The sequence below is a fragment of the Diaporthe citri genome (genome assembly GCF_014595645.1).
Source record: "Diaporthe citri strain NFHF-8-4 chromosome Unknown scaffold_2, whole genome shotgun sequence".
Taxonomy (NCBI): domain Eukaryota; kingdom Fungi; phylum Ascomycota; class Sordariomycetes; order Diaporthales; family Diaporthaceae; genus Diaporthe; species Diaporthe citri.
In genome coordinates, this window is record NW_025064847.1 from 6,013,848 (window position 1) to 6,029,207 (window position 15,360).

The 15,360-nt window shown below is 25.3% G+C and overlaps 1 protein-coding gene across 1 annotated transcript; it reads left to right on the forward strand.

The window, feature by feature from the left end:
* Positions 1 to 29: 29 nt before the first annotated feature.
* On the forward strand, positions 30 to 3,463 carry INS49_007199 (uncharacterized protein; the record flags this gene model as incomplete). The annotated part of the gene is made up of 5 exons (XM_043167964.1): positions 30 to 179; positions 2,035 to 2,318; positions 2,402 to 2,533; positions 2,717 to 2,942; positions 3,014 to 3,463. 5 exons carry the CDS (start codon positions 30 to 32, stop codon positions 3,461 to 3,463), a joined length of 1,242 nt encoding a protein of 413 aa, XP_043029108.1.
* Between the last annotated feature and the right edge of the window lie 11,897 nt (positions 3,464 to 15,360).

Consider the following 15,360-nt stretch of genomic DNA (forward strand, 5'->3'; position numbering starts at 1 on the left):
AATTCGCCAACACGTCAAAAAAAGCCAACATGGAAGACGATGAATCAATCGTGTTTTTGATTTTACGCGACGATTCAAGAGTGGTTTCTTCAACCACGTCATTCTCGCGGGGGAAATTCCACACGCGGATTGAGGAGATTGATTCCAAGCGAGCCCGGGTGAATTCGCGCGTACCCGCCGTATGTTGCAGCAGCAACCCGACTCGGCGTCGTATTCTCTTTTCCCTGTCGTATCGATGCCCCAGACTCGGGATGTGCTGGGCCGGGCCGGAAAATCCGGGCCTCGGAGCACTGAAAGCGGGACCGCGCCAGGCTTCGGTAGGAGATGAAGCGAATGGCGGAGATGAGATCACCATGTCAATCAAAACATATTCCTTGCTGATGGTAAGGCCTGGCGGGTCTGCAAAAACAATGTTTGGTGAGCACAATCGTTGGCATGACTGACTGTTTTGCTGAAGCTTATTTCTTTGGGATTCTGGGTCTTGCCTACCTAGTGACCCGTGAGTTCATACCTAGGTCGTCAACCACACGCCTGCTTGGTACGGCGACCCCCATGCAATAGGTCCGCATTGGGTCTGAATGGTTTCTTCATGCTTCTTTTCTTATTTGAGAAAAAAAAAAAAAATGCAGCATTGAGAAGAAATCACGTAGTCTGAAAGAGATACAGGCTGACTGTGGCTGCCAACAACCAGAGGAGCAATCATCCAGACCCCAATTCATGTTGTCATAAAACCCCAATTAGCAGGGCTCAACAAGGCAGGATTTCATGCTTTTCGATGAGCAGTAGAAGGATACTTACTTACTCCCAGCAACATCTGGCACCTGAGCCAACTCGGCAGCTCCTTTGCATGACAAGGCTTTGACAGGGTAGAGCATAGAGATAGGCAGTTGGGAACACATTATGTCAGGTAATCACGTGCAAACCAGCCTCAGGTCGCACAACCTCGAGCTATAGCCGTGTCGGTAAAAGATTAAGGGGTGGCGTTTCTGCACCCATTGACCTAGGTGGTCGTGGGGACAGGTACACTCTGTGTTGTTCTTGTTCGCAAGATCTCTAAATCGAGAGCACCGATACCAGTTAGCGTCTGAAATAATGCATTCGGCTTGATTATGATTTGTGGGAGGGACAGGATCAGCATCGTCCCGATCTACATGATACTCAATATTGTCGGCCAATATGACACTATGCCTGGGAAGGTGACCGGTCTGGCCATTTGACGGGCCGGCTAACCAGATCCTTCACGTGCCGAAGAGCATTGCACAAGCCGGCCGACAGAGCCAGATGACCACGTGTTTTAGCGTGATGAAGCATGCATGTTCACACTCCCTAAGCCATATTGTGCCTGCAACAGATTTTCCGATCGACTTGAGGGCCTGGCCAGAGTCTTCCGACAATTGCAAAATGAATTCGAATGCTTGTGTTGCTTCAGCAAACAATGAAACATCGCTTGTCTGCGATCTCTGCCTTTCATATTTCAGCTACTTTTGAAAACAATCATGCATTGGCTTAGAGGATAGTAGGGGCATGTCTGCATTCAATCAATTTATGTGGGTTAGGGCGCATCCGATCTGACCACCGTTGTATTTCGAATTGCGCTTGGTGTGCCCCCCAACTTGCATCTCTGAATGCAGGCTGAGAGGGGTCAACAACACCACCCTCAGTCTGGCCACAACCTGCAACTTTACTGGTCAGCGGCTTGATGGGAGCAGGTCTTGAAATGAGCCACACCGGTCGGTACATCGTATTCCTGCCCTACTCTCTGTCCTTTTCCACCCACATTCATATCTGTCTATTTCATCTGTGCAAGGTTGTTCAGCGGTTTGCCTTCGTAGCATGTTATCGCCGACTCGCGAGAGAAAGGGTCTTCTCGATTTCTTTCGAACAAGCAAACCATATTCTAGACCTACAGAAACGACACCAAAGACGACCGGTCCCTCACATGAACAGCCTCTCGCCCCTCCCCAAAGCCCCACACAGGTTTCCCCTGACCAAGCACTCACACTTCATTCTGAAATTCCAGCGACCCCTAATCAGGCCGTCGTGCCTGTCTCCCGTACCTCGGAATCGTCTCAGCCAAACATTAGTCTGGCGCCTAAAAAGAGCAACTCCGCGGTGCCCAAAGCCTCTGTGGCCCGTGTGAGCACCATTATCAGGGAGGTCAACAAGATCCGCCCCAAGAAGGGGTCCCAATATAACCGCCCAAAGGACACCGATCGGGAGTTCTGGAGCCAGAGACTGAGCCCAAGAGAATACGCCTATCTTCTCGAGCGTGTTCACAAGAACCAAGAGCTAGGACATTATTTCAATCACGAGCTCCGGTACGTATATTAGTTGGGCTGGCTTTAGAAGACGCTTGGTGGTATTAGCTCCTAGTTACATATGTGGGCTGACGAGCACACAGGTACGAGTATTCGACTTCAAAGAACCAATTCACGATCCTTATGAGTGTGACCGCGTTACATGGCACATTCGTTGACAAATTCAAGGCCCTTCTTACCAGGATTGGAGTTTATATAGAACATGGGCTTCAAGGGTACGAGGACACCCCTGAAGACTTGCAACGTGTGGCTGCAAACATCGAACCGCGAGGAGATGCAAGAATTTATTTTAAGGAAGTCCCGGATAGAAAACAGCCGGATGGATCCTATTTCTTTCGGGACTGTAAGCAGGCGCAACCTTCTTTAGCGATCGAGGTCAGCTGGAGTCACCATAACAGTGAGGAATTGGCAGAGAGGGCACGGGAACTCATCAATTTGTCTAATGGCAACATTCGCACTGTTGTTACCGTGAATCTGCATGACATATACAAGGAATCCGATGAAGGGAAGACATTGGAGGAAAATTCAGAAGGCCCAGCTGCGGCGACAGTGTCTGTGTGGAGGGCTCGCCTCAAGGATGTTGACGGGCGGAAGGTATTGACGCCCGAGTGCGACTACGACGAGGTATGCCCTTTTCATTCTTTTGTTCCAATGGTTTCAAGTTATCCAACGGCTGATACTCAGAATGTATACAGGCTTTCCGGGACTCAGGTGGGAACGTTGTGGACTCATTCAAATTATGTCTCTTTCTGAGCGATTTTATCTGCGAAGATCATGTAATTCGTCATCCTGGATGCGAACAAGTTCAAATCCAACTCACGGCCAGGCATCTTTGCGATGTATACGACGTCGCTGTCGAGCAACACGTTTTAGAGCGTGGGGCGAAATCTACCCCCGTGGGAGTCACGCACGAGGAGGATGTCCATGCTGAGGCTTCGAGCGAGGAAGATGTCCATGTTGAGGCTTCACGTCAGGAGGAAGCTCCTGCTGAGGCTGCGCGAGAGGAGAATCCTCCTGTCGTTGTCCCGCAACCAGAGACCAGGAGTCCGGCTCGGAGGGCAATTCAGGGAGTCGCTCAGATACTTCGACGTTCAGAGAGACATGTCAAAAAGGCTGCACCCCAAGGAACTGCGCAGAATATTTAATTCTCAGCACAGGAAAGGGAGTAATGAATAACGTCTTTCCAATTGAGTCATGTGTTGATACTCGATCCTACCATGTGCCCAAGGCGTTTGTGCTTCTGTGTTGCCCGTAGCCTTGTCTTGGTTTTTTAGTATCTAGATACCCCTATAGTCACCCCTCTTTTTTATCTAGCCCCGCCCCCAGCATAGTTGTTAGGCCAGAATTTGACTGTCATAAAGTGAGGGAGGGGTGATGGTATGTCGTGACCGGGCTAGACCCAATGGGACCCAGGCAACTTCCAACAATTATAAAGCCTCTCCCTCAGCCGCATCCTCATCATCATCTCCCGCTCCTCGAAAGTCTCTATAAATAAAATATATGACTTAGTGTCCGTCATGGCTTTTTACGCCTGCATCCGCCGCCCAAAAAGGAGTCCGTCCAGTCGACCTGCAACACAGTTACAATGCTTGATAAGAACACCAAACTTGAAGCCAGGTTCGACAAGGCGTTTGATGCCTGGAAGGCCACATGGTTCACTGAAGAAAATGCGTCTTTTCCAAATACGCTTCGTGCTTTCTATTCTGTTCTATTCAAACAATGCTTCTTCCACATGCCATCCTCCATCTCCGGGGTAGTTCATTCTAAAGCTAACGTATGCCCTGTAACGAGACACACAAGGGCTTCTAGAACCAGATTAGGGAACTAAATGGGGTTGCTAATAGCCAATTTAATTAAAGTATCTCGCAGAATATATATATATATTAAAAGAAGCTAATGCTAAGCGGGCTATAAAAGGTATAGTATATTAAAAGAAAGGGGAGTGCTTAATCATCCCTTAATATGCTCAGCTCTTAAAAAATATATATATCCTTATATATTTTAATATTATTAAATAATCTCATAATTACTTCTTTTTTAAGAATTCTTAGTTTTAATTTATTTATTATTTATTTTTATTATTTTACTTATTAAATTTACCAGCTTAATTAAAAAACTTATTAAGTTTAGCAGCTTAATTAATAAACTTATTAAGTTTGTTAGCTTATTTAGTAAACTTATTAAGTTTATTAGCCTACTTAGATTTAGCGGCTTAGCTGGATTTAGTGGCCTAGTTAAACTTATTAGCTTAATTAATGAAAATTAAATCTAAATTTATAATAGGTGTGTTTATAATGATTAGAGTTAAAGTAAAAGTGTTAATGGCCGCAATTTAAGGGTTTTAATTAGCAACTTTATCGTTATTTGCAGCGTAAATATTAATTTATATATTCTTCTTTTCCTTTTTTAAGCCTTAATAAACCTTTTTAGGCTTAATAATCTTCTTACTTATTAAGAATTCTTTAAAGTTATTTAAGTTTTTAGCTTAATCTTTATTTTCCTCTTTATTTTTATTATTAAATTGCTTAAATTTATTAAGCTTTATATTTTTTGCTAATATAATAAGAGGCTATATATTAAGCATTTTTAAGGCATTATCTTAAAGCAATTTATTTAATTAAGCCTTTAAGTTTAAGTAAAGTTTCTTTATTAATTTTTTAACTTTATTATAATTAACATTATTATTATTATTTTATTAATTTATTTAAAAGTTCTTTTTAAATTATATAAAAGAATTTATATTAAGATTATATTTATTATTTTTTTATTAATTAATAATTTCCTTATTATTATAATTTTACTTAATATTTTATTATAAAAGGTTAATAATATTAAGGTTTATAATTGGATTAAGCAAATTCTTTTTTTAATAATTATAGGTATGGTAATCTTTAAACTTATAAAAGAAATAAATAAGCTTATTATAATCCTTTTAAGCAACCTTTTTAATAATATAGTAAAGAATGTAGCATTAACGGCAAATATTGCCTTAATTGCAAAGATTTTTATAATATATATTATAAAATGCTTAAATTGCTATATATTAAGCCATAATCTTTGCATTTTATTTTCTAAGCTTAATAAAAAAGTTCTTATTTAAAATATTAATTAATAAGTACTTACAGCGCATTTATATAATATTAATATAGTTAATTTTAAAGAAGAATCTTATATTATTATTTTAAATAAAGCAAAGAATTATAATATCGTATTTACCGCCTATTATAGCTATTTAAATATAAACTTTAATAAGGTTATAATAAATTTCCTTATTAAATAAGGCTTATAAGTAGGTTTTAATTTTATTAACTTAAGCATTATAAGGCATAATAATATAAATTTAAGGCCTTATTATTATATTAATATTTAAAATATAAGATTAATAAATATAACCCGCTATTTTTATTAATAGCTAAGCCTATATTATATTAATAAAGTTAATGCCTTTTTTAATTATTATAAATTAGCATATTAAAGAAATATAATTACTAAAGAGCAACTTAATTACCTTATTATTAATAAGATTAAAATCTATTTTAAAAGTATATATATTATGGATAAGTTATTAAGCAAATATATATTAAGCATAGGTTAAGTTAAAAGGCGCGTAAAAGTTAAAAATAATTTATATGTTTTTATTATAAAAAACGTTAAATGTAAGATCTTAAAGTTTCTCGTGTTATTAATGATTTTTTATAAGGAAGGCAATGTAATTAAATCTTATAGCTATAACTTAATAAGAAAGGAGTATTAAGAGCTAATTAAAATAAATATTCTTATATTTATTATTTTTATTATATTATTTATTAATAAATGGTTTATCTTAGTAATAATTGTTAATAAGCATAAAAAGATAGCAATTAAATATAATTTATATTTAATAAATATATAATTTAAATTCTTATAATGCTTTATTAATAAGGATAATTATAAGGTTTATAAATTCCTTATATGCTAAAGATTAGGTAATAATAAATATATAAATAATAATCTTAGCTTTATTAAGGATTCTTTTTATAAATTTATTAATATTTTTATTTAAGATCTTTATTTTATTTAAAGTTAAGATATTAATTAAGTTATTAAGTTAATATAATAAATATATTAAGCTAGGCTTATATTTATTTTATAATTTTTAAAATATAATGTTTTTTAGTTTTTAAATGTTATTATATTTATTATAGGTAAACTCCTTAATATAATTTATAAGATTATATAGCTTTTTAAGCTATATATTTAAGCATAAGATATTAAAGATTCTTAAGGCTTAATATATATCCTTATTATATTTAAAGTAAAAGCTTTTTTTTAATGCCTTGCTCTTTAATTATAAATTAATAATATAAATAATAAGTTTATTAAATTATAAGTTAATATTAAGCATTTTATATATTAAGGCTATAACGTTATTATTATTTATATTTTAATTAATAATAATTATAACTTAAGGATTATAATTAAGGTTTTTAAGTTTAAGTTATTTAATTTATAAAGCTATTTCCTTATAAATATTATTTATAATAACTATCTTTTCCTTAATCTTTATAGCTAAAGTTATATTATAAATAGTTTTATTTTTAAACTTTATTACTAATAATATTAATAAATATTATAAGTTTTAATACTTTTTATAAATTAGCTTAGCATAATTATTTATTATTAAAAAAAAGTAATTATAATTAAAGTTATAATAATAAGTATTTTAAATAGCAATAAATAAAAATTTATAATATATCTTTTACTTTATAATATTTACTTTAATAAATTAATAAATATATTATTATTAAATAAGACTTAAATTAAATGCAAGGTTAAGAATTTTATAATAATTTTAAACTTTTTAATTATATTTATTAATATCATCCTTATATTATTTACCTTTAATTAAATAAGCATTATTATTATTATTTAAGAATATTATAATAATTAATTTAATATTATATTATATATTATATTTATTAAATTAATGCTTATTATTTAAGAAGGCAAGATTTAAATTATTTTTATTAAGGATTTTTGCTGCCTTTAATTAATGAATTATATATAATGCGTTTTAAATAAATAAGTATATATAAGTAAGAAAGATAATATAAGCTAATATAATTTTGCTATTATTAAGAATGCCTTTAATAATTAAAGCTATAAAAAGCGTTTTAATAAGCATAATTAAGGCATGCCTTTAATCCTTAAAGAATATATATAATGCTTATAGAATGCATTAAATAATAATGGCTTTATAATATTAAAATTTTAATATAATAATAATAATAATCTTATTATTTACATTTTAAAGTATTTTTAAATAAAAGAAATTTTTATGCTTATCTTAAATATTATTTAATTTATAAAATAAAAGGGCTGGGTTATAATAAAATTAATGCATTGCTTAACTTAAAATAAAAAAAAATTATATAATATTTATAATAATGAAATTGCCATTAAATATAATAAATTATTAAATTAAGAAGATATTTTAAAATTTCTTTATTTTAAAAAGGCCTTAAAGTTTTAATTTAGCTATAATATTATTATTAATTTTAATAAAATAAAGATTAATTATAAACTTTTTTATCTTTTTTTTATTAAAATTAAAGATTTTTATAAGTTTATTTAATTTATTATATTTAAGGAGTTAAAATTGCTTAAAATTAAAAAATAAAGCTAAAGCTATTATTAATTTCTTCTTAAGCTAACCTATTTATTTAAGCTAATATATTATAAATTAAAAGTTAAATAGCTTATTTAATAAATTATTATATAATATATAAATTAATATAAATTATAAAATATTAACCATTATATTTATTAGCAATATAAAGTAATTGCAATACTTATTAACTTTCTTTATAATTTTAATGCAATGCTCCTTTAAAGTCTTACCTTTAATATTATTCTCCTTATTTATATAATGCTTTTAAAGCCTTTATAAAAACATATAAGCAAAGCTATAAATAAACTCCTCTTTATTATTAAACTTCTTTATTATTATAAATAGCTTAATAATTATAATATATATATTAATTTATTATTACTTAATATTTATCTTATCCTTGCTATAAAAAATATAATAAAATTAAAGTTAATTATATATTACCTTTATAATTATGCTAATAATTTCTTTTTTAAACTTATTATTTATAAAAGCAAGAACCTTAATATATAAAACTTATACTTAAACCTTATATAACGTGGTTTACCACCTTATATTTAATATCACCTCGTATTTAATTTTTATTAAGTTTGCTAACTTTAGCTAACCTTAGCACCCACCTAATGCAAATAATTTAATTAAATTTAGCATTAATTAATGCTAACTATAATTAAATCCTTATTTATAATTAACTTTATTAATTTAAAGGCATTAGCGTAATTATAATATTAATTTAAATTAGTTAACTTTTAGTAGGAAATATGCATTTAGCATTATTTAATGCCAATTATACCCTTAAAAAGTTAATTTATTGTAAATTATTAATACCTATATATTTATATTAATTAATATTAATTAAGCTAAATTTACTATAATATAATTGGAATTTAATTAAATAAACCCTTTTTTATTTTTTTTATAAGTTCTTATATTATATTTAATCTTATTATAATTGCTATATTATCTTTTAATTAATTTGCTATAAATTAACTTCTTAGCATTATTATTAATTTTATTAATTAACCGCTTTCTTTTTTATTTTTCTTAAATAAAAGCATGGGATTTCTTAATAATAAGTGCTTTTTTAAGCTGCACTTAAGTTCTTTTAGCCCTTTAGTATTTTATAAGCGCTATATTAGCTTTTTAAAGTATATGGATTTGCTTGCTTATTATAATAAGTAAGTATATTATTACTTATATACTCTTTGCTAATTAATTAATGGCATTTATAATTAATATAAGAAAGCTTTCTTAATGAATAAAGATTTTGCTTTTAATAAAACTTAATTACTAAATAGTTTATTAAGTATTTAATAATATTTAAAACTTTTATTTTTAAGGGGAAATAAGGAGGGATTATATAGAAGTTTATAAGCAGATATTAAGCTTAGAAATTATAAAATTAAGGTCTTAAGGGGAAATTCCAGCTTTTTTAAATATAAACTTAATGTTTTCTGCTATAAAAGTCTTATTATGGGCTATTTTAAATATAAGAAAGAACTTAAATTTAGTAATATAATTAATAAAGGCTTAAATAAAAAGGTTAATTTAATTATTATATATATATTTTAAAAGCAAATATAATGCAATATTTAATAATTAAAGTAAATAAGATAAATATAATAATATGCTAATAATAATAATCTTATTATTTTTATAATATTAATTAAACTTAGCTAATATATAGCTTTTATAACTATTTATAATTAATATTTAATAATTAATATTTTTCTTTAATTTAATATGCTTATTAAAATATTAAATTTATTTTAAATTAATTTTATTATTTATTTATTTATTAAGAATAAGCTTAATAACTTAATTATTTAAAAAACTTAATTTTATTACTTAGTTAGCAAGGTAATAAATATCTTAAATAATTATAAATAATGGAATTTATAACCTACTTATATTAATGCATTTAATAATAATTACTTATTTTTAATTATTAAGCTAAATTAATTTAACTTTTATATATTTATTAATATATATAATAATTATTAATATAATAATTATGCTTATTATAAAGCTAATCTTATTAAAGTTATAAAGGTTATTATTAATAATTTAATACTTAATTATTATATTGCAAAGTAATTTAAATTAATTTTTAATAATTTTTAAATTTTTATAAAGGGTTTTTTAATAATTATAAGGATAATTAAACTTAGTTTTAAGGCTAGGTTATTAATTTATAAAGCGTTAAGCTTAATGCTTATTAATAAGTTTAACATTTTATAATGCTAACAAAAGGTTAGCTATATTTTTTATATTAAAAAGTTATAAAGGGAATCCTTAAATATTTTAATTAATAATATATTAAATAAGCATTTGCTTTTTAATTAAGTTAAGTTTATATTATTTAATATATAATTCTTTATTATTTCATTAGTTATTTATCCTTTTACGTAAAGTTTATTTAGGGATATAATAAATTTATGCAACATAAGCAGTATTTAAGGGTTTTTTATAATTTTTTTTGAAATCTTAAATAGCTTTAATAACTAAAAGGATTTAAGATTTATTTAATAGGGAGATATTTATAGTTATTAATTCCTAGCATATTAATTATTTAAATAAGTAAAGTAATGCAAGATTAACGCAAAAAATAGGGACGCGATTTATATTAAAAACAACCCTACTTACTAAAATTTAACTACTTTAAACTTTAATATAACTACTTATATTACTTTAAATTAATAAAATTAATTATAAATAAGGAGTTAAATATAGTTGGTATTAATTAGTGCTAAATTTAATTGAATTGTTTGCATTGGGTGGGTGCTAGGGTTGGCTAAAGTTGGCAGACTTAATAAAAATTAAATACAAGGTAATATTAAATACAAGGTGGTAAACTACGTTAAGGCATTTATAAGTAGCATTAATTATATAAATTATTCCTTATTAAATGTTTTAAGTATAAAAAAATAATATAAATAAAGAACTTTAATTTCCTTTTTATCTTGCTTAATAATATATATTTAAGTATTAATTAGCATTATAAGTACCTTATAATTAATTTTATTAAGCTTTAAGGCTGCTTATTTTTTATAAGTATATTTATATACTATATTATTTCCTAAGCTTATTAATATCTTATCCATATTGCAAAAAAATATGCAAGCTAGCAGCTTATAAGTATTATTAAGGAAATTAATAATATAATTATAAATAATAATAAGCTAATTATAAGCAGCAATCTTTAGGAGTTTCACTAAGTTAAAAAGAAAGTTTGCATATTCCTAATTAAGATAAAGAAATTAATTATTAAAGTCTTCTTATTTCTTAATAACTAAAAGGGTAAGCTATAAAGATTTAGCAAAAAAGGCTATCTTAATAAAATTGCAAAGCTATATAAGGCTAGGTATATATAAATTATAAAAATTATTTATTATATATCTTTAAAAATTAATATTAATATTATTATTAATTATTATTATATTAAGCAAGAAGGCGCTTCTTTATAATAGCTTAGCAAAGCCTTATGCCGTTAATAAGCTTTTTAATTAATCTTATAATATTGCAATTATTTAAAGTATAATAATTAGGCTATTAAGGAAAATAAAGATGGAAGTAATTTTTATATTAATTATATTATAATAGATATTAAGGTTTATTTTAAGCTAAGTGTGCTGATATAAATAGCTAGAAATTTAAATAGCTATGGTAAACTTAAATATAAAAATATTGCTAATAATTATTATAATTTCTTAAATATATAGTATTATTAGCTTCCTTAAAGCAAAAGTAATATAAATAAAAAAGGGGAAATATACTTAACTTTCTTAATTAACTCCTTATTTATTTCTTCTTTTTCCTTAAATTAAGTAAGGCTAAGCCTTAAGTTTTAAGCATAAGTAAATTAATATAATTTAAAATCATTTCCCTTAAATATTAAAAATAATAAGAATTATTTATTATAAAAAAGCTTTTTATTTAGCATTATATTAAATAAGATATTATTTAAAAAGTTTAATAAGGAGTTTTGCTATATAGTGTTAAGGGAAAATATAGTTAAAAGGTTAGATTATAATGAAATGCTGTTAAAGCAAAATAAAGCTATATTTTATATTGCAAAAACGTTTTAAGCAAAGATCTTTTGCAATTTATAAATTAATTACTTTAAATTATAATTAATCATTAAATTAATAATATTATTTAAGATAATAATAAAATTAGTATTATTATTAACTTTAATTAATGCCTTTATTATAAAAAAACCAAAGTTTATAAGTACATTAATTATATTATTATACTTAAGTAAATATTTACTATTTTCTGAAATAATGGCATATTTAAATATAATGAAATCTTCATTATTAACGCTATTTAATTACCATTTAAGGAAGTTATTACTTACTTTTAGCTTATCTTAATTAAATCGCTAAATGCTAAAATTAAACTTACTTTAAACTTAATGCAAATTAATAATATTATTGCAATTACTTACTTTGCTTTGCAACTATAATAGCAAATATAACTTACTTAAAAGGTTATTTATAAAATTATTAATATATAGGATTATAGCTATATAAATAAGGGAAATAATAATCTTTATAAAAAGGGGAATAAAGGTATTAAATAAAATGAAAGTGCCTTTCTAAAGATACTTAAGCGCGTTTATTAATACGCGCAAAGATATAGCGATAATTATTTTATTATATATCATTCTAATAATGCATAAGATGAATTTAAAGGGGGAGAATTATTGCGTAATTAAAAATAATATATATAAAGAGATTTAAATTAAATAAGGGTAAAGAATAAAGGTGGTTATAAATAAAGGTTAAAGGTAAAGGTTAATATTAATAAAGTAATAATTAAAAATAAGCTTTAAAAAGTTTTTAATTTTTAAGGTAGCTATTTATAAATAAATTAAAGCTATTATTATAGTAATAAATAGCAATTTGCTTTTAATAGTAATTATATATTAAAGTTAAGATAAGTTTTGTTAATACTTATTTTTAATAAGAATTTAGCATAATTAATTAACCATTTAATAGTATAGCGTAAATATATTACTTATAAGGGATTTTAAAAAATAAATATAAGGGTTATTAACTTTTTAAGTTTATAATGCCTTTAATATTTATTAATAAAATAAAAAATATTAAAAATAAAAGTATTATAAGGCTTTTAAGTTATTCCTTTATAATTTATTTACTTAACTTTATAATATTATTATTTAAAGTAATTACCTAGCTTTCTTAATATAGCATAGTTAATAATAAATTTAATAATAAACTTTTTATAATTATTTTATATTAAAAGACTTAAAAATAAAGGCGCTTATAATGCATAGCTTAGCGCCATAAGTTAAAGATATTTAATGAAAATCTCTTTAAATTATTTAAGCTAAAGGGAAAGCTTAAGTTTATATTTAAGCGGATTAATCTTTTTAATAATTAAATATAATTTAGCATAAAGGAAGGAAAGCTTTATTTAATAATTAAAATAGTACTTATAATGGCTAAGTTTTATTAATTTAATATATATAAAGTTTCTTTTCTTTAAAATAAGTAAACGCTAATGCTTATTATTATAATAAGCTTTTATTTTAGCTTATTTAATATATATATATTTAAAAGCTTCTTTATACATTATTTATTAAGCTAATTTAAACTTATAAAATGCTAAATATATAATAAGTAAAAAGCCTTTTAAAAAGCATTTATAAAGTATAATAAATAAAATTTACTTTATTAAAGCTAATTAAAATATATTTATAATAAATAAAATATATAATAAATAACGTTCCTAAAAAGAAGGATCTTATAATGCATTAAAATATATAATTAAGCTAATAATAATAATTTAAATAAATTATTTTACTTATTTATTTACTATAGCATAATTTGTTATTATTATATAAATATTAATGCAAACTGCTTTATAAAGTTCTTTTTATAATGCACTTATAAACTTACTATTTATATTAAATATAAAGACATTTAAGAGGCCTTAATTTAAGTAAATATGCTTAATATAAAGCTTAGCCTAATTTTTAATTATATAGCTAATTTTAATAATTAAATCATAAATAAATTTAAATATTTTATATATTATAAAAAGAATATAATTATAGCCCTTTATAAATAACAATAAGCTAATAATGAAATTAAGGTAAAGCATAAATAATGGGATTTTAAGAGTTTTAATAAGTTATAAATTGCTAAAGAGTAAATATTTAATTAATTTATAAGCATTATAAGTTGTATAATTAGCGATATATTCTTATACTTAATAACTTATTTATAAAAAAAAGGCTATATCTTAAAGATAAGCTAAGGTTTAGTTAACTTTTATATATGCTTAATTATTATAAGCTAAGCAAAGTAATTACTTAATATATAATATAAGTATAATTAGCTATATAACATTTTTTTTAAGATAATAAAGAAGATAACTTTAAGAGTATATAATGAAATTATAAAGAATTAAGTTTAGGCCTTTTAAATTATTTTATATTTAATTAAATTAAAATATAAAGTAATTATAAATAAAGCGGAATATTTTATCTTATTAAAGGGCTTAAATAATATTTTCTTAAAAAAGTTTAAATATATAAAGTTATGCTATAACCCTATTAGCATTTTAAGCCATAGTTACTTTAGTTAAGGGTATATTATATATAAGTATTTTTATAATAAGTTTTAATAAAATATTTGCCTTATATTTTAAAGAAGTTAATAAAGTTATTATAATTTAAGGAATGTTAAAAGCTTGCAGCTTAAATTAAATTAATTTTATAATATAGTAAGCTTAGCTTTAAATAATAATATAAGAATATATTAAGGGTTTAATTATTATCTTTTTAGGTTTAGCGATAAGCTCTTTATTCTTAAGTAATTATAATAAGGTATTAATATTAATATAGGTTTTATTAAAAAGATAAATAATTATAATCTTATGAATATATTATATAAAGAATAATTGCTATTTAATAATGCAATAAGTATTTTATAAAAAATATATAGCTGCTTTAAAAAAGTGCTTAATAAATTTATAATTTATAATAATTTAAATAATATTATAATTAAAATAATATAAATACTTTTTTAAAGCTTAAATAAGTTTAAGTATTTTTAACTTTAATATAAAGTAATTCTTTTTTATAAAATTTAAAATATAAAAAAGAAATAAAATAAGTTAATTTTTGCTATTTACTTAAATTTAATGCAAATTAGCTTTAATGCCCTTGCTATTAATATTTATATAAAGAATAAATAGCTTAGTAAAGTTTAAAAAAGCTAAATTAATATAGTTAATAAGGGCCATTTTAAGTTATTCCTAGGCCTTAATAAAATAAAACTAAAGCTATTAATAATATTCTTATTTCTTTTCTTAAATTTATAATTCCTTAAGCTTTATATTTAAGGTAAGATATATTAT